The 19,037-nt window shown below is 55.6% G+C and overlaps 4 protein-coding genes across 4 annotated transcripts; 2 read left to right on the top strand and 2 right to left on the bottom strand.

The window, feature by feature from the left end:
• Positions 1-88: 88 nt before the first annotated feature.
• Positions 89-3,784, bottom strand: IE81DRAFT_324314 (hypothetical protein). The gene is made up of 8 exons (XM_025514202.1): positions 3,268-3,784; positions 2,528-3,211; positions 1,967-2,452; positions 1,290-1,902; positions 1,113-1,215; positions 948-1,044; positions 278-882; positions 89-183 (listed from the first exon to the last, which is right to left on the bottom strand). Exons 1-8 carry the CDS (start codon positions 3,745-3,747, stop codon positions 138-140), a joined length of 3,114 nt encoding a protein of 1,037 aa, XP_025368847.1. The 5' UTR covers positions 3,748-3,784; the 3' UTR covers positions 89-137.
• A 2,191-nt stretch (positions 3,785-5,975) lies between these two features.
• IE81DRAFT_324316 (transmembrane protein) lies at positions 5,976-7,649 on the top strand. Its single transcript, XM_025514203.1, has 4 exons — positions 5,976-6,501; positions 6,598-6,896; positions 7,026-7,187; positions 7,298-7,649. Exons 1-4 carry the CDS (start codon positions 6,341-6,343, stop codon positions 7,531-7,533), a joined length of 858 nt encoding a protein of 285 aa, XP_025368848.1. The 5' UTR covers positions 5,976-6,340; the 3' UTR covers positions 7,534-7,649.
• A 412-nt stretch (positions 7,650-8,061) lies between these two features.
• Positions 8,062-11,292, top strand: IE81DRAFT_324317 (hypothetical protein). Its single transcript, XM_025514204.1, has 9 exons — positions 8,062-8,945; positions 9,015-9,053; positions 9,132-9,372; positions 9,458-9,630; positions 9,741-9,922; positions 10,028-10,234; positions 10,331-10,396; positions 10,480-10,653; positions 10,781-11,292. The coding sequence occupies exons 1-9, from the start codon at positions 8,366-8,368 to the stop codon at positions 10,892-10,894; spliced, it is 1,776 nt and encodes a 591-aa protein (XP_025368849.1). The 5' UTR covers positions 8,062-8,365; the 3' UTR covers positions 10,895-11,292.
• A 516-nt stretch (positions 11,293-11,808) lies between these two features.
• IE81DRAFT_160528 (putative acetyl-CoA carboxylase) lies at positions 11,809-18,748 on the bottom strand. Its single transcript, XM_025510532.1, has 5 exons — positions 18,744-18,748; positions 18,431-18,615; positions 17,968-18,316; positions 17,562-17,890; positions 11,809-17,497 (listed from the first exon to the last, which is right to left on the bottom strand). Exons 2-5 carry the CDS (start codon positions 18,468-18,470, stop codon positions 11,961-11,963), a joined length of 6,255 nt encoding a protein of 2,084 aa, XP_025368850.1. The 5' UTR covers positions 18,471-18,615; positions 18,744-18,748; the 3' UTR covers positions 11,809-11,960.
• Positions 18,749-19,037: the final 289 nt, after the last annotated feature.

The raw sequence follows: 19,037 nt of genomic DNA on the forward strand, positions 1-19,037 counted from the left end.
CGTGCATACGCGTATCGATGACGCTCGCTTGTGGGCCTTGCTATCACTGCACGGCCTCTCTCTGGCAAAGATTCACAGACTCGTCTTGACACGGAGCACCTCAAGATGGTATGTTACAAAAGAAACGCGCGAAGCTTCTAGTAGAGTCTTCCAATCTTCATCTTCATCGCCGTCGTGTTGGGTCTGCGATTCGAAGAGATGCATTTCATCAGCGATACGAAAAAGAAAATGCTAGGGCGCTGCAAGCGAGACGAGACGGATTCACCATTCGACTCACGTTGTAAACGTGCCGGCACCGGTGCGAGTGCCAACAGCTTGTGCTTTGATGCCAAGCGTCGTATTCCAGGCAACGTCGAAGCCAAAAGAGGGCTGCTTAGCCTCGGCACCGAGCAGATGAGCGCAGCTCGTAAGGATGATCGTGAGCCTCTGCAGCTCTTGAGCATCGAGGAGAGACAAAGGGTTCGGAGCGGCTGCCTTGTCCTTGTCGATGTTCGCGATGGGCCAAGCAGAGGGTGTGCTGGGCCACGCGTGAAAGTACGCTTCGAGCTCTTCAAAAGTCCTAGGCGATGCGCCAGAGCTTGATCTAGGATGGGAAGGTGATGACGGCGCCCTATTCTTCGTCGGTGATCGGGTGATTCTATCTTCTCCTTCAAAATTGCGCCTCCGCTCATCTCGAGATGCTTCTGCTGCCAAAGATCGTTTCAAGTCTCTGTAGAAGTTAAGGGTCTCCCGAACGTGATGCAAGACGGCGTTCTTCTGCGGATCTGGTAGACGTCCCTTTGTCAAAGCCTCTAACCATGGCGCGGTCAAGTCTGCGTCGACTTCCACGGCTGCATTTTCCTCGAGGTCCTGGCGGTACTTGGTCTGTATAGCACGGCTCGCCTGTCGACAGCAACATCGAATTGGTCAGTCTCCTGCGCACAGAGACTTGGGAACTTCGGGCTCACTTTCTCGCCGGCTGCCGCAAGAGTCGAAAGAATGTACGGAGGAAGGTGCGAAGCGCGCTGGGCTTCTCTTCGACCATCATCGGCCGAGGTGTGTCTGCTGCAAGACTCCATCGCGGCGGCTGTCAGCCGTGCCGCATGAGCTTGATCATCCGCGCTTCGACCCACCTGAACCAATCCGGCAATTTGCGATCAAATTCGCGCTTGTCTCGACTCAACACCTCTGGCTTGATCGTAAGACCCGTCTTGCCTCCATCCATGCTGTTGTTAACTATCGTCAGTGCGAGCAGTCCCGAATGTGAGTCGGAGTGGTGGACGCGTGAGAAAGACGTTTTATTCTCTCACACTTGAAAGCAAATTCTTTGGCTTTGTCGCAGTCAGTGCCTTGCTCGTACTGAACGACTTGATGCAAATGACCATAGACGCCACGAAAGTCCGGTCTCAGCAGCGGGTCTAAGATGACGTTGCACAATTTGGCGTCCCTCGCGTCCGTGTCCCCTGCTCCTCTGAGCGTCGACTCGATGAAGTGCGAGACCTTGCGGCTGTCCTTCCTGAAGAATTGCTGTTGCCAAGAGGGATCCGCGCACGAAAAGTGCACAGGTGCATTCTTAAAGTCGTCGGTCAAGGGACCCCAAAACACCCTGACGAGATCGCCATCGTAATCTCCCCCGCTCAGCATGTCGGCAAGAGGCCGCTGGCCCTTCGTACTGAAAATGACCACGTCCGGATACGCCGCCAAGGCTGGATGACTGACGGCTCTGACTTTCTGAATGTCCGTCGGAAGAAGACATGGGTGACGCGTAACGAGAACATCCATGTTATCGAGCACTCCTACGCGCATGCCGGTGACGGGGTCGGTTGGAGCTTGATCACCAAATCCTAGGTGTATGGTCCCCTCCTCTAGAACGCCCGCAGGGTCGGGAATTACGATTGCTTCTGCGCTTTGCGCGACAGGGACCTGTCAAACAGTACTCGTCATCTGAGCAAGAGGTGCGTAAAGATGCGCAACAAGCTGCTCTCACCGCAAAGTCACGAATGACGGTCTGCAAAGCGACGTGCAAGACTTCGCGCAGGGCCCTGGCAAGCATAGCACAATTTGCAGGCTCAAATCCAGAGATGAGCGCATCATAAGCTCTCTGATGAACGCCCAAGCTTCGTGCTCGATAGCCTAACCCCGCTGCGCTGTCGTCGCTACTTGCAGAAGGTGCCATCGTGGTGGAGGAAGGCGTGCCATCGTCATCGTCGCTCAAGTCTTCGTCATCTGAGTCTGCACTGAATCGGCTGAGGCCTTTGGCCCTGGCATCGCACGGTGCTGCATGGCGTGCCCGCGCAGCAGTCACACCTCCTAGTATGTCGACCTCTTTAGCTAGACGCTCACGCATCGAATCTGAAGAGCCGTTCTCGCTCTGTAAGAGGCAGAGACGACCGGCGATCGCTTCAAGTTGGGCGGTCTGCAAGTCGATGATGGTCAAGGGACTGACGCCATTATGTTCCAGCACCAGAATAATCTGTGGGAAGCGGAGAGGCAGACTTGAGCCAAAGAGGGGAGCGGTTGGCAGTCCAATCCACTTGCGCCGTCTCACCTGCTTGGAAAGCTTGCTCGGAAGACTCAATCGAGCAGGCGTGACGATATCAAAGGTGTTGTGGCTTGGGTCTCGAACGGATGCCTCTCCCAACTTCAGCTTCACCTGACTGTCTCGGCAAGTGATGGAGAGAGCGCTCGCCGTGGTGCTGGCGACATCGGCATACCACACGCCTTTGGCACCAGCAAATCGGCCTTGAAAAGCTGCAGGGATTGTAGGCAGACCAAGTTCCTGGGCGAGAGCGCACAGAGCACTTCTCGTGATCGAGCCGGCGCCATCCGTCATGACGCTTCCGACATTTCCAGCTTCTGTATTCTCGAGATCCTGTTCGTAGTGGATCTGAGGAATGATGACGCCAGCGACCGTCTTTGAGGTGATGAGCGCTGCGCGACTCAGATACTTGACGAGCAGAGACTCCTCATTGTGCCGCCACTCTCCCATCCAGCTGTACAGGTCCCATATGCACTGTGGATGGTTGGATGGGAGGCCGGCACCGTCTATGACAAAGAAAAGCACAGCTCCGTCGCGCACTGTGAAAGCCCGATATGTGCGACCACATAGGATCATGGGCAGGCAGAGGAAATCTCGCAACGCTCTGGCCTGCTTTGGGTCCCACACACTTTTGGCCGTCTTCTCATCCAACCGCAGGCGGAGAACGCTAGTGCTGCCGAACCTTCTGGTAACCTGGTGGAGAAGGAGTGTCAGATCAAAGACTCTGTTTAGAGTCAATAACGACTCACCCTTGTGCTCGGGGAAAGCTTTGGCGGCGCCAGCCTGACGGAGAAGCGCTCTGAGGCCTCGGTGGCCACTACGCCTCTAAGACATATGCGACCCTGCTGTCCCGAAGAACTCTCCTCGTCATACTGCTTAAAAGCGGAGAGGACGCTCTTCGGGAAGGGGCACCCATCCAGGGCGCCTTTCCACAAGAGAGCGCGATTGTTCGGCTGCAGCAGCCGCTCAACCGCATCCATGGCTGTCGGCTGCCGCAATTGCTTGAGAAGATCAGACCTCGAAAGCTTGTCCCAGTCAAGCCGCTTCCTCGACACCAGTCCGGCTAGGTAAAATTGCATGAGCCACGGGACACCCTGAGGTGAATGGGCATTCGCGTCTAGGCGTCGCTGAAGCAGTCCAGGATCAGCGATGCGATAAGCGGTAGAGCGACTCGAATGTGGGCCGATCGATGGTGATTGAGTCGGCGAAGAGGTGGTCGCTGTGCCCATCGCATTCACCGGATTTGTTTGGGGCTGCAAATCTCTCTTGACCTTCTTTGTGGGTGAAGGGCGATCTTCTGGAATGGGATCATCATCCACAGCATCGTAGAATTCAGGAGAGGGCCTACGTCGTTGCCAAGTTGATCTCGGTTCATGGTGGTCTAGTCTGCCAAAAATTGGGAGAGGGGGCAGCGGCAGAGGCACAGCTTGCGACATCTGGTCGGCATTGCAATTGTCGTTTCCCATACTCCCTCCCGCAACGCCGCTATCCTGAGTGCCAGCACCGCAATGCTCGACGGTCGAAGACGACGACAGGGACAAGTTTCCAAGATCTGCGGACGGTTGGGCAAAAGGCTAGCGTCTCAGTGGGAGCACTCGGACACGAGTCTCGCTCGTCTTACCCTGGCTAGTATTGGCAGCTAATTCTTGCAGCGCCTCATGAGCTCGTGCTTGCACGACCTCGCAGAACCGATGTAAGCGAGATGAGAGTTCTGGCTGTTTCTGTTGGGCGTTCTGGCTTGTGTGACTCCTCGAGCTGGTTGGCAGTAAAGGTACTCTAGCTCCTTCGAATCGCACCGGGTGAGAGCTCGCTCGAACACCGCTGGTATTGGCAAAAGCAGGCTTTGTGGTCGAGCACGGAGCGGTGGCAGGCACTGGCAGTCCTGCATCGATGTATGCGTCATGCAGCGCAGGCAGATTCTCACTGAATAAGAGCTGCGCACGGCGAGCCCAGTAAACACTGACCAGCGATTAGCTGCGAGATGTGCGGTGCACCAGATCCACCATCGACTCACCATGACTTCACTCTCGTGTTGGCCAAGTCTGAGCAGATCACCCGAATCTTCGTCGCAAACGGAACGCAGGTGCTCTAACAGAGCCTCAGCGGAGCGCCATTGATCGGAAGCGGTGTGTGGCATTGTTGAGGAGCTTGTCAGATGATGGCAGAGAAAGGGAGGAAAGCAAGAATGACTCGTTTGCCGCGTCAACAGGCAGAGTCCACCTCTGGTGCAATTCGGGTGACGGAATGAGAGCCAGTGGCCTATGAGGCTATGTGGAGGACCATGATGGTCAGTAATGAATGAGTCGTGAGGCGATCATGCCGTTAGAGTCTTGCGCCTTTGCAGCAAACGCCCCGTTCATGGTCAGCAGCTGTCATCGTGAGTTTGGTAGACAGACAGGAGCTGCGAATGTTGGGCGCTGCCAAGCAGGTGCTCTTAAACCATGGCAAAGTGGTACGTGATGTTGATCAAATTGACTGTCAGTTTGAGTCTGGGATAGATGTTTGAGGATCCGCGGCGATGGCGGTACATATACAAAGGCATATATGCAATGACAATCACATTTGTGGACCACAATTAAGCAAGAGTCTTGAGTGCGATCCTGCTGCAAAACGCGTGACGGCGTGCGCTTCTGCTGCTCCGTCTTCACACGGAGCTCGCGCCCGTTTTAGCGCCAAGACAGGAGCAGCAGCAGCAGAGGCCGGCCCAGCTGGGGGCGTCGACGTATCATTCAAAATCATTGCAGACGGGGGTCAAAGTCAAAAGTCTCCCTAGCTGCACCAGAAAGCCTGTAGGCCTGAACCAAAACGTAAGACATCGACCAGTCAAGAGTGTCATATATGCAAGTCAAAGTGATGATGACCACTTTGGAGCAGAAACACAAATTGCGCTACATACATTTTAGATGAAAGCGTTAGATGCTGTGCACGCTGGAGAGACCGAGAGAGGTCGTGCATGAAACATGGCAAGCTGTGTCTGAATTAAGCAACTTGACGAGAGAAGACTTCTCACACACAACAATCGTGAACGACTTCGCAGATTCGCACGCGGTGTATATCGATTCATAGAATCGACCGGCGTAGGCAATCGCCATGCATCAGCAATCACGAATCGCGTGAATAGCATGCCCTTAAGAACAAGTCAGGATCGAGGATCATTTTGATTCTAATTGTCACTCGTGACTCAGACTCCTGACTCATACTTGTGATCGTATTTTGTTGGATGGCTGCATGCATGATGGCGGCGCCAAAGGTTGCCAACTTTTGCTTGAAGTCTGCTAATTGGCCTATATAGCTCGGCACGAGGTGTAGAATTCACGTGATCTTAACGAATCGTGGTGATTCTGATTGTGACAGCAACGCCGCACGCGCCCCCAGCTCCGAGCACGGCTAGATGTGGGCGCAAAGCGTACGTTGCGCTGCATGGCTGAAGATGATCCATCTATACATACGCGAGCCTCGATCGAAAGCTGCCGCATCAGCAGCTCTTCACGTTCGACTTTGAGACTGCATCACGCTTGACAGCATCAGCGACTTAATTTGGACTCAGACTGATCAGTACGATCTTTGGATCGCCGACCTCTGGCCTGAATAGCTGATGCATTCGAGCTCATCCACAAGCTTGGCCTACACGTCCTGTAGCTAGGCGTATCTCACGCCCCCAGTCCGTTGTCCACTCGATCTTCTGTGCGGGGCGCAGGTGTGCTCTTCATTCCCATCGTCCACCTTGCCGACTCGATCTCTCAGGCAGTCAACCCACGTCAACCGAAAGACAGAAGCCACAATCGCAAGCTTGACTGGTCACCTCTCGATCCCTTCGGTACGATGGTGTTGACGCAGGATCTGCTGCTGGATCCGTCCATCAGGACGTGGGTTCTGCTGCCCATCTTGGCAGTGATGGTGGAGGTGGGCTTGCTGCGTCACTACATTACTCAGCTGATTGGGAGCAAGCCCAAAGGTACCAAGCCAGAGCTGCTACGAGAACAGTGAGTCGGCGCGTCCCGATCGTCCGAAGTGACATGGCCTTGCTCGGAGGAAATGGCGCACCGTCTGACCCTGAATTGCTCCACTTGCTCTCCAAGACGCATTCTGACGCGAGCTCAAACCACTCGAGCCAACGCCTGGTACCTCTCACCCTCATCGCTCGCAACGAGAAAAGACTGGCTAGCTGAGGTGCTCAGCAACGGCAGCTACGTCAATCCCAAAGAAGAGCCAAAGAAGTCCAAGAATCCAAACGAACCGGAAATGCCAGCGAATCCTTTGAGCAATCCAGATCAGATGGAAGCCATGATGGATCAGCTCAAGAAGAGCATGGTCATGATGGTGCCGCAGACGGTCATCATGGGTTGGATCAACTGGTTCTTCAGCGGATTCGTATTGCGTGAGTCGGATGTCTGGTTTGGACGACTGCGCCCCATCGATGCCGGAGCGTCGCCGTCAATGACGTACAAAGGATCGCATACATGTTTGGCGTGCGCTGTGCTTATCATTCTGCTTCGTGCGAGACCAGTACGCCTGCCATTCCCTCTGACGCTACGCTTCAAGCTGATGCTGCAGCGAGGTATCGACACGCAAGACATGGACGTCTCATGGGTCAGCTCCATCTCGTGGTACTTTTTGTGCCTATTTGGTCTCAATGCGGTGTTCAGACTGATTCTTGGCGAGGGCAATGGTGAGTGATGCAATCCCCTTCAGCCCAAGATGTTCGGGCCATGTACTGCAGCAAGGCGAGGAAAGTGGCTCTGTCCTGACATCTTCGAACCTTGCATGGCCTGTTTGCAGCTGCGGACGGCACGAGGGACTTGGCTGGCATGTCGTCCCTGGGAGTGGGTGCGGGTCCGGCGGCAGGTGCTCCACCCAACCCTTTCGCGGCAGCGACGGGAGGAGCTTCTGCTGGACCCGACTACGCGAAGCTTCATGCACAAGAAAAGGAGAATGTGGAACTGATCTCGACGCTTGGGAACAGGTGGCACGGGTCAGGGGTCGAGGAGAGGGTGTTGGCGATGTATGCCTTGTAGAGCAGAAGCTGCAGCGCTGCACAGTCTCTGTTTACGCATCGTAGACCGCAAGACTCAAATGTAGTGTGCATGGCGGAATGAGGATGCGCATTCCTTTGCAGGCAGCAGTATCGTGGACGTTTGATGCGCATTAGCATTCAGAGGTGACTCGTGACTGTTGCGTCACCCAGGCTGTCACTCTGAATGGCGCACGCGCCTTGGGCAGGATGTGTGAGGTCACATTTGCACATCCTATGATTCCATGAACCCCGGCGAGGAGGGGGCTTTTCGAGGTGCCTCGATGGTATTCATCAAGCTGGCAAGCCGAGTGCCGGCGAGAGGTGGAGAAGGGTGCGTTGATGGTCCGCTGTGCGCTGTGCGTGCGCCCTGTGCGGATATCCGCGGATGTGTGCGCAGCTGTGCGGACACGCGAGCTGTGAGCATATGCGCGATGATGCGAGTAGTGGGTCAAAGCAGTGCAGCGAAGCACCGTGCGCCGTACAAGCAGAGTGACCTCGTCACGAGTCTCTCGTCTTCCCCACACCATCCCATCATCCACCTCACGGCCCTTCACTCAATTCCCCGACGACGTAGGAAGCGCTCGGGGCAGCTCTCTACGTAGCGCTTGCGTGCTGCTAATTGCGTTCGACGTGCTCCGCGAAGCGTTCCCACATAGCCTGAGCGAGCGATGAAGGGCGCGGGTAGGGGTGCGGGTGCGACGAATACTTGACAATCTCTGCACCATCTCGACCTGCAAGTCACAACGAGCAGCAATCACACGATTTCCCATCTGCAATACAGCACATTTCGGTTCTCCAAAGGAGACGGGTCTAATTCAAAAAGAAGGTCCGAAATGCTTCCCATTCTACTCGTGCTAGCCTTGCGCACAGGCCTCTTTCTATCCTGCCGCGCATTGCTCCTGCCCATCCTGTTCGGAGAAGCTCAGCACGCGTCCCTAGATCCATCACCGTCCTCCACCTCGAGCGCGCCACCCCACAAACGAAGTCGCACGAATGAGGAATCGTACGCAATGGGTTTGCGGACCGGCAGCGGCGGCGGCGGCGGGCTGCCAAGTCCTGTTAGCAGTCCCAGCGCCCGTAGAGGAGGTCCCGGCGGGGCTGCAAGCGGTGCATTCTCAGCTATTACCGGGCCTTCGACCAGCGTGAACAACTCATTTGGCTCCATTTCCGACGCTACCCCTTCGAGTTCGGACCTTGCCAATCGTCTTGTGCAAATCTTCAAAAGGTCCTTGTTGCCTGGAACGGATATTCATGGTCTCACTTCGCTCCTCTTTGCCCTGTCATTTGAAGAGGCTACGATGCTCTTTGCCCTTGTGCTGCTCGAAGCTCTGGATTGGCTACCTCGATCCACCCTCGTAGGCAACTGGAAGTGGAGCCTCATAGGCGTCCTTGCCCTCTCCATCGTCATTGTTCGTGAGTGGTCGCCAGCGATGCCCGCAGACACAAGCGACTAGCAGGCTGACCGACCAAGAATGCGCGCAGCGCTGGGCATATGCCTCTTGCTTACATTCAGAGTGGAAGGTGGGTGCTCGATGTCTACCCAATGAGCGCGCATGTACTCACTACTTTGCCATCTTCCTCTTGCGCCTGCTCAAGTAGGCTCCTCATCACAGACTCGCAGAGGTCTGTTCGCCTTTCTTCCATTCTTGGGATGGATTTTGCTGTTTCTTCGCGTACCACTACCCTCTGCTCTTTCTGGATCATCCTCAGCTGGTCTGCTTGATGCTGCACTAGCAAGGACCGCGGTGCTAGGTGTCAGTCTGATCGCTCTGCTATCTGGCTCCGCGGCTGCTTCGAGCGCCATGGACAGCTGGGACGCTTGGTTCTCCAAGCGCAGACCGTGAGCACAGCCCGCTGCGAAGCCTTAGTGCGCTCTCTTGGAAGTGAATGACAGCTCACTCGACTCATATCGCCCGAAATTTCAGGCGACCACCCACAGCGCAGGATGTCAAGACAGCGCAGGACTCTTTTGATCGTGCTAGATCTGACTTGCAGACCAGAAAAGATACGCTGGAGAGTCTGAACAACAGGTCTTCTTCGGAGGAACGGAGCTCAGGCTTCTTTGGCCGGTTGTGGGGCGGTAGCGGAAGAGATCGAGGTCAGTCTCTTCCCGGATGTCGGATTGTCCTTGCGCAACGGGACTCACTGGACGCATCGTCAAGAGCTGATCAAAGTTTTCCCTTGATGGGCTCTGTCGTACACGTGCAGAGGCTTCATCGTTGCGAGCTGAAATATCGGGACTGGAAATGCTGGCCAGAGCGATGAGGGATGATTTGGATAGGATCACGAGGTTGAAGAGGGAGGCAGAGTGGTCCAAGACTTTGTGGGGAAGAGTGCTGCTTGGAGTGGGCCACATCTTTAGTGTGTACTGCGTCTGGCGAGTGGGCTTGGTGAGTGCTGCAGATCACCCTTGCATGTTTGATCTTTATAGCGCCTGTTTTGGGTCGGTACTTGCTGTGCTCAAGCGCAAGCCGCCCACACTCGTTTGTGTTCAGGCGCTCCTGTCGCTCTTATTACTGGGCTACAGAGACTCTGCACCACCCGACTTCGTTTCGGTAGGTCTGGCCCACCTGGTTCGCTTCTTGGGACCTGGAGCTTCAGAGTCGATAGACTTGGCAATGTGGACCAGACAGATCAGCCTGTTGTTCGTTGGAGCGCTCATCATCGTCAGGATGCGAAGCGTCTTGTCTGGACTTGGTGCTGTGAGTCCGGACTGGGGTTGGGGGCGGAACTTTGTGCTCTCTGAGGCTCTTGTCGTTGACGAGGCTCTCCTCTATCTCTCTTGACCTGATACGCAGTTTTTCAGAGCTGCAAGCACAGGCGTCAGCACTGGCTTCCTCATCCTCTTCTTGGCAGAAGTGATGGTGAGCTTTGCACAGGCCATGATGCCCTTTCCGACAAAAAGAGGCGCTAACGATCGATGTCATTCTTGCCATCGCGCGGCCAGACGATCTACCTCTTGGCCACCTTGATCCAGCTGCGCACTGCTTTGCCTCCTTCGTTCTCGGGAGCCACACCTGATGCGTCGGACCAACCAAGTCAGACTCAACACCTGCAGCATCCACCGCTCCTATCGACTCTACCAAGTTTCGCCATCGTCTTTGGTGCCCTATTCGACGGCGTGAGTGTTCAAATGCGCAGCTGAGCTCAGCGCAGCATGCTGCTGGCCTATCCAGAAGTGCGTATTCGATGCGAAATGTTGACGACTTTTCGCTCTTCTCTTCTTAACGCCACTCCTGTATATTCAGGGCTTTTTGATCGCTGCTCTCGTCACTGGACTTCACAGGTGGTTCACTAGGGACACGGAACCGACACTGTTTGGAGCTGGTGGAAGCGCAGGCGCAGGTGGCTTACCGAGATGATGAGCCCTCTTGGCTAAACCGAATGGATGCATTCCAATCACGAACATGACTTCGGAAGGAACGACTCTTCTTTCGCATTGCGCTATCACTGCTCGCAAACGCGTGCTGCCGCTATGGTAGCTTCAAGAATGGCTCTCAGTTGTCTAGGGTCCTGGCTGAGGAAGACTCCGTAGCCGCTCATTATTCGCCCTCGGCCCTCACCATTGTGCCTCAAATGAAGAGCTGTAGCTGCAGCGTTGAGATGTTTTTCCGGACGGCATGCGCTGCTCTCCAAGCTCTCCTCTGCTCTAGCTTCCACTTCCAAGTAGCCGTGCCAGGCGTCCCTCTTTGTGAACTTCACGGTCACATATTTCAGAACATTTAGACGCAGCGATGCCGTCTTTGTCCACACCTGCGAGGTCGAAATTTCGCATCTATTTCGTTTGGGTGTTTGGGTCGAGGTGACAAATCGAGACAGAGAGATCAAGGGAGACGCGATGTGCAAGAAGCAAGACGTGGAGGGATACGGCTGAAGAAGGGTCTATCGTCGGGCTTGCTGAAGAATGGACAACCAGCAAAGGCTTGAATCCACTCAAGAGCGGAGAGTGTTGATGAGCTGAGTGCGTTGCTCGGCTGACAACGAAGCCGCGAGCGAGCTGATAGTGTCCAGGGCGACCTGGCTCTTGAGCTGCTTGGCCTTTGCCTCGAACGCTGATACCTTCTCTTCGAGTTGACGGGCGATAGGGCCATCGTCCAAGTCACCAAGACCAATGCCGATGACATCTTCAATGATTCCTTCGATCTGAGCAGGTGAGAGAGTAGCGTTCGCGGCTTTGAGGCTGTCGGCGATCGAGTCTTGGAGCAGTCTACGGTGCAGACGGAGGTACTGTAGGAAGCAGATCGCTGTCAGCGAAACGCCACGCCGAGATCTCAACCACGCAACTTGCTCACCATGAATCGACGAAAGTCGGACCAATCCACAACGTCGTTGATAGAGCCGACAATTTTGGCGCGCTGTGGAGTGTCTTGGAGGTCTGCGTTGGGGAAAATGTGATGCGCGTGGTAAGTACCAGACAGCGTGCATGCGCTAGCGCTGCGACGACTGCTCACCGGCATAGGCCACCGAGACCGAGTGGAAGACGGCCTTGGTCTCTTCGACGCGCTTGGCTAAAGCCTCCTTGTCGCCCTTAGCAGCGAGATTGGCGTAGGCCGGGTCCAACCGAGCTTGGAGCTTGCGCTGAGCTTCTGCTCGCATCTTGATCTCGACCAGGCCAGCAGGCTCCAACACGCCCATACGGGCGCTGGGGTCGGCATACATCTCAATCTTGCCCTGTTGGTTGATTGTGGTAGCAACGACTACAAAGGCACCCCCACGAAGCTCTGCATTGGGTGGTAGGTAGACAAAGACTGGGCGCTTGTACGCTACTAGAGCATCGACAATGAGACTGCCTTGCTTCAGAACTTCGTTGTGCATGTCGCTAAGACCACCGGAGAAGCCTCGCGTGTTCGCCAGCATCAGGAGAGGAAGACCTTCGCGGTTAAAGTCCTTGATCGCTTGAGCGGTCTTGTAAGCCGAGTTGGGATACCAGACTTGGCCGGCTTCCAGAATGCGCTGCTCGTTCGAATTAGGATTAGCCGGATCGGCGGGGACGACGCGCTCAAGCGTGCGCGTTTCGAACGCCACCACCCCCAGTGGGATACCGCCAAGGCGACCACGTCCAACAACGACAGATGTGGCCCAGCCGCCCAAAGTCTCCTGCCAGGAATCGCGGTCGAGGACACCAGAGACCCAGTCCTCGCCCGGCGACTGTGGAGTAGCGCTAGACGAGTGACCGTTCGTCACGGGTGTTCCTCCATTGATCTCGGACAGTCTCGCACCTGCAAGAAGCCAGCGAGGGTTGTAGGGTGCTGCGGGCGGCGAGTACGTGACAGCGCGATCCCACGGGTCGGCAGGAGAGAGAAGTCTGGGCAACGCGCTCGACTTGGTCTTTGGAGCAAAGGCAAGCCAGCGGACGGCTTGGTGCATCGCCGCAAGGTCGTCGGCAGCCACCAAGTGCGAAACACCGTTGCGGTACATGATTTGCGGACCACCGAGCTGAAGGTTGCTGGTATAAACTTCGCGACCGAGGAGCTTGTTGAGTGCAGAGTATCCAGTCAGGATCAGAGGCGAGCCCTCGACTTGGATGACACGCTCTCCGAGACGTGCAAGATAAGCACCGATACCAACACTACGTCCCGTGACGATCGTAGCAGTGAAAATTTCCTGGCAGGCTCGACTGGTCTCGCCAGCGATCAGACCGGACCCAGAGAGACACTCGACACCCTGACCGCGTTGCAAGCCGACAATGTCGGTGAGCACGTGGTGCGTAGTGCCGTCGTCAGCTGTGCGAGGGCTGGTGATGACGCTATCCAAAGCGTTCTTATCGCCCAGGGATGCGAGCGCGGCCTCGTCGAGGTACAAGTATTCGAAGCCCTTTGCCGGGTCGTTCTGCACAAACTTGACCCGGAAAAGGTCCAATGCCTCTGTAGCGAGCCCGATACGAGCACCGGAGTTGGCGGAGACGTAGAGGCGCGGGATGCCCACCTCACGTGCCAGCTGAGATGCAGCAGCGAAGCAGTGGTCCTCTGCTGGACCGAACGACCCCGCTTGAATGGTAACATCGTTGGCGATGAGAACAATTTGACGGCCCTCGGGGTACTCTGGCGTGAGAAGGTCGATCAGCCAAGCGACCATGCCAATGTTGTTGCTACCGGGTGCCCTCTTCACTTGATGGAGCTCGCCGGACTTTTCGTCCAGGACCAGCTCGACCACAGATTGCAGAGGGTCTGATGGCACCTTGCCAACGGGATGTTTGCGCCATTGAGATCGCAGAGCCTGACGCAGGACGTCGACAAGGTCGTATGCAAAGGTGGTCTGCAGTGCGTGTGCACGCGAGCGTCGAGCTTGCAGAGCCACCTTGGTCGTGTATGGCTGATGAGCGCTCTGCATGTGGAGAGAGGCAGGCACAGCTGGGCCTGCGACGTTCTTCAGAAGGACACTTCCGTCGTCGTCGATCACCTCTTCGTAAGCCTCGTATCGCACGACGAATCCGGTTTCGTTGGTGATAAAGGCGCGGATCGGCGTAGTGGATCCGTTTGCGTTCTTCATGACGAATCGCAGCTCGGCTCCGGTGATCCGAAGGCGGAAGAAGCGGGTACCGTGACGCTCAATGAATCCTGAGAGCGCTTGTTGAATGTCGGTCAAAGTGATTTCGAGAGGATAGATGAAGCTCATGAAAATGTGGGAAGCATCCGCAGTCCGATATTCTGGCTTGCCGAGCGCAACTTCCAGCACATTCAGAATGTCATTGACGATGCGGTCTGAAGCAGACACGAGGTAATCAGCGAGACTGCCAGTCTGCACGCGACCAGGGCGGACCAAGGAGCGCACAAAGAAGCGAGCATCGGTCGGATTCGCAATGCCGCGTGCGTGGTAGAGATGAATGGTCGAAGAAGTGATGGGTACCGACGTGATTTCGAAATTTGTGGTCAGTCGATCAAGCTCGAGCTGATATGCAAGAGCAGGCTCTATGTTTCGGATGGTCGTCTCTTCCTTCCACTCGCCGCTGGCTTGGTCCGGTCGCAAGGTTGTGTACCAAGGATACGAGCCAGGCTGACAGTGAAGGAAGGTCACACGGCGCACACCTGCACTCCTGAGCTGAGCTGCGAAGCCATTGGCGAGGGAGGCGAAAGCAGTTCTAGCTTCTTCATCCTTGGTGTCGGGTTCATCAGTGACGGCAACGTTCAAGACGTGCACAGGCTCGCCGCTGACTTCCTTGGGCAGATATTTGAGGATTTTTGGAAAGACATCGCGGAGATCGTGGAGAGAGGCGCAGCTAGTCATGACACCGGTGCGAAGGACTTGGCGACTGCCAGTCATACTTTTGGCAGCTGCCGCAAGATCACCAGCAGATGCCTGACGCTCATGAGGATTATCGGCGTGATCCGGCAATTGAAATTGCCAGCTGAGGACTGCGCGCTGCTCGACGTCAAATTCTTCGACAGCGTACGCGAATTTGACGACGTCGTACGCGCGGTAAGCACGAAGAACGTAGGTGACCAACGCAGCAAAGGCGATAGGAGTCTCCACGTTGGGGCCGCCAAAGAAGGAGTGAAGGACGTCGTACACAGTGTACTGACTGTCCGTAAGCTCGCGAAGTAGAGGGACTTGAGGTTCGTGGTAGTCCTGACTGTCAGTTCCGTAAACGACCGACTGGACTGAACCCTGAAGAATACTCTGCATTTGTCGCATCCTTTCTTCAAGACTGGGCTGGTCTCGCGACATGGCTACTTCGCGCGCTTTGAGAGCAACCGGAGCAGTAGACTTGCCTTGGAGTGCCGCTAATCGATGAAGGACGTCTATGACTTTGTCTGCAGCAGCGGTACCAGACTTGGCATATGCAAAGCCCTTTCCGTACTGCTGCAAGATGGCAAGCAGTAGCGAGTTTTTGGCGGCGATACCGTTGTGCGAAATCTGCATTGCCACGACCTTCTCCAAGTCGCCTTCCGCTTCTTGACGAAGTGTCAGCACTACGTCGGACTCGCCGGCAAAGCGAGTCTCGACGTCGAGATATTGCTCCAGCAGTGATGCAAGGATAGCGGATGCATAGCCTTGCGGACCACCAGAGAGAGCCTCGAGCACGACGGTGATTGGAGTGAGGGAACGTGCAACTTGCACAGCAGCTGCAGGGTCAACACTATCCCTGACAAAGCTGTCGCTGATTTTACGCAAACGGGCTGCTGGGAACTCTGAGCCGCGCGCGTGAGCCGTCTCGATTGTGCTTCTGAGGAGTTCTTCAAGCTTTGCAGGAATGCGTCCAGACAGGGTTGAGAGGATTTGGTTGACCTGACCGTAAGGAAGCTGATTATCGCTCAGGTTCTCGAGGAGCTCGATGAGAGCAGGCTGCCAGTGACGGTCGTAGCCCGCCAAGACGTCGTGCAGAATCGACAAGTTGAAGTCGAAGCGCTGGTGAGGCTTGGCACCAACAATGACTGGGAGATCGAAGTCAGGAAGTCGACCAGTGTAAGGTGTGGCTTGGACTACTCGGGATGGATCATCAAGGGTCAAGATGCCGAGAAGCTCGCCTGGTGCAACGGTAATGCCAGGAGCTCGAAGCCACGTGATTAATCCGTCTTCAGCAGCCGTGATCGGCATGAGCATCTTCATGATCTCAAGTTCGCACAGAGGCTGGCCAGCTTTGACGTGGGTGCCGGAGGGTGCCAGAATGGAGACGAGCTTGCCTGGAGAAGGACTCTTGAGCTGGCTGGGATCTTCCTCGTTCTCAATGAGCGCGGTCTTCTGATTGATCATTACTCGGAGTGCCGCAGCATCTTGCTGCCAGTACACGGTGTGACTCTTGCCACCGAGTTTCATCAACACACCTCCGTCAGAGAGGGGCTGCAAGTCGACAAGCACGCGTTGACCGCGTAGGAAGAGCGAGTAGGAGTTCTTGCCTGCACGACTGCCGGCCCAAGAGTACTTTTCGCCAGCGTAAACAAATTCTGTGCTAAAGAAAGTCTTGATGGTGTCCTTTGGAGGCACTTGACCTTTCGAGAGGATGGCGCTGTATGCGAGCTCACATTCTCGGGAGGCGAGGTAGAACTTGACGGCGGCAGCAGCAACAACTGCAACTGCTTGCGGGGGCTTCTCGGCGCTGAAGCGCTCCTTGATCAGAGAGTCCAGCCACCCAGTGGTGAAGTGGTTCTTTGTGAACTCTGCGGTCTCGAGGAGTCGCAACAGGAACTCGTTTGTGTTCTTGAACTCTCCGCGAATGTTGAGATCTTTGAGAGCGAGAATCATCTGGTTCCTGGCATCTGATCTATCTGTACCAAATGCGAAGATGTGACCGAACTGAGAGTCGGCGAACTCGTGAAGACCACCGGCACCGCCAATGGAAAAGTAGCCCCAGCAGTTTCCGGAACCCTTGAAGTTGATTTCACTGACCGTGCCCATGCTGGGTCTGAAGCCTTCAGATGCATCTTCGGCGGTGATGCGACAGGCGACAACGTGACCTCTAGGCTGTGGCTTGCGTTGAGTCTTGAAGCTTTCAGGATCATTGAATTCGAAGTCGATAGGTTCTGCACCACGAGGGTCCATGCCGTACAGCGTTCGAATGTCCCGGATGCGGTACAGTGGAATACCCATAGCCACTTGCAGCTGAGCAGCTGGAATATTGACGCCAGAGACCATTTCAGTTGTGGGATGTTCGACTTGCAAACGCGGGTTCAGCTCCAAGAAGCTAAACTCGCCGCTGTCGGGCGAATAGAGCCACTCGACTGTGCCTGCTGAGACGTAGCCGACCAGCTTCGCGAGCCGCACTGCCGCCTTCTCCATAGAGTCGCGGGCAGCCTCTGGAGCAATGGTGACGGGTGCTTCCTCAATGATCTTTTGGTGGCGCCGCTGAACACTGCAGTCACGGCCAAAGATACTGATGGCATTGCCATACTGATCAGCCATGAGCTGCACCTCAAGGTGTCTCGCTTTACCGGCGAGTTTCATCACAAAGACGGGCGAGCCCGGGACCTCTCCTAGCACTGCGTTGTAAAGCTGCTTGAAGGTATCGGCGTCGCTGCACATGCGGATACCTGCGAGCATGGCGCAGCAATCAGTGGATATGCCCGAACGCTTAGATTGAAAATTGACGCGCACCTTTTCCGCCACCTCCTTCGCTGGCTTTGATCATGACGGGAAAACCGATCTTTTGCGCTTTCTCGAGACCTTCCTCGGCAGTGTGTATGCATGCCCTCTGATACGTTTCGTCGGAAACGGTGAGGAAGCCTTGCTCGCTCATGATGGTCTCCTTGACGCCAGTACCCGACCAAGGCATGCAGGGCACATCAGCGTGCTGTGCGACGATGGTTGAGCTGATCTTGTCACCAAGACTGCGCATCGCTGAGCCTGGAGGACCGATGAAGATGATCTTCTGGCTCGATGCTCGCAATGCTTCAGGCAATCGCGGATTTTCAGATGCGTGGCCCCTGCGGTAGGATACATTGGGTCGGAGCTGAGCTTCCTAGTCTGCACAATCTGCCGTATTGCCTTGCATACAACTCACCAACCAGCCCAAACGGCGTGAACGTGCATGCGTTCAGCAATATCGACGATCAGATCGACGTTGGCGTAGTTGTTGTTGTTGGAGCCGCCGGGCACTTCAACGTACTGGTCAGCCATACGAATGTAGTCTGCGTTAATCTTTAGATCTTCAGGCGTCGCCATGACCGTAAATTCGATGGCACGCTCATTTCCAAAGGTCTCGTATGCCCACTTTCTGATGGAACGAATCTCCTTGACAGCAGCGATACCATTGTTGCAGATGAGCACCTTCGTGATCACAGTGTGCCCTTCGTGCTTGCGGATGAAGTCTGGGACAGCCCCTGCGGGCGCTTGATCGAGGGCATTCCCACCTGAGGGAGTGGACAGGACCAATAGGTGTCAGTATCGTTCCGAGAAGTGGCTCGGAGCCTGCCAGCTCGGGAAGCGCACGCTTGCGCACAGGAGTACCGGCTGACATAACTCACCCACAAAGTGGGAAACACTAGAGTGGTCTGCGGCGGGCATGACGTGTACGGAGTCTTTCGCAACGCAGGCGCCCACCGAGCCTGGTAGGTTGTTCTATGTGATGGCCAAGGATGACGTGCCCAGCGGACCTGAGAGATCAGCCCTTTTGTAAAGCATAGGCGAGGGTCAAGTCGATGCGGGGACCCTGAGACTTTTCGGACGTCCAGTGGGTGAGAATGATGGTGATGGAAGGGAAGGATGGGAGTGGCCGAGACAACCGATACGCATCAGATGGAAAGTGCGCTCGATTGGAGTTACTGCATACACACTCACCAATGAGTTGGGGAAAGGGCGGGCGGGGTCGCGTACGTGGCGGATGTCGTCCCGCATCAGCAGCAGCAGTCAGCAGGCGTTGCGAACTTTCATTCAAAATTCGAAGGCACGGTTCGCAGTCTTGATTGAGCGCTGATGGAAATGAGCTGGCTGATATGGCAAAGGAGCGCAGCAAGAGGTGCGCGCCCACGTTGATTCATGAAGTTGTCTTGGAAGGTGTGCACCTGCTGTTGCGCGCTTTCCGCATGGGTCAACAGTTGATGGGGAGAGGTCCGCGGGGAAACGGAGTTGCCC

Source organism: Ceraceosorus guamensis (assembly GCF_003144195.1).
Source record: "Ceraceosorus guamensis strain MCA 4658 unplaced genomic scaffold IE81scaffold_39, whole genome shotgun sequence".
NCBI classification, from domain to species: domain Eukaryota; kingdom Fungi; phylum Basidiomycota; class Exobasidiomycetes; order Ceraceosorales; family Ceraceosoraceae; genus Ceraceosorus; species Ceraceosorus guamensis.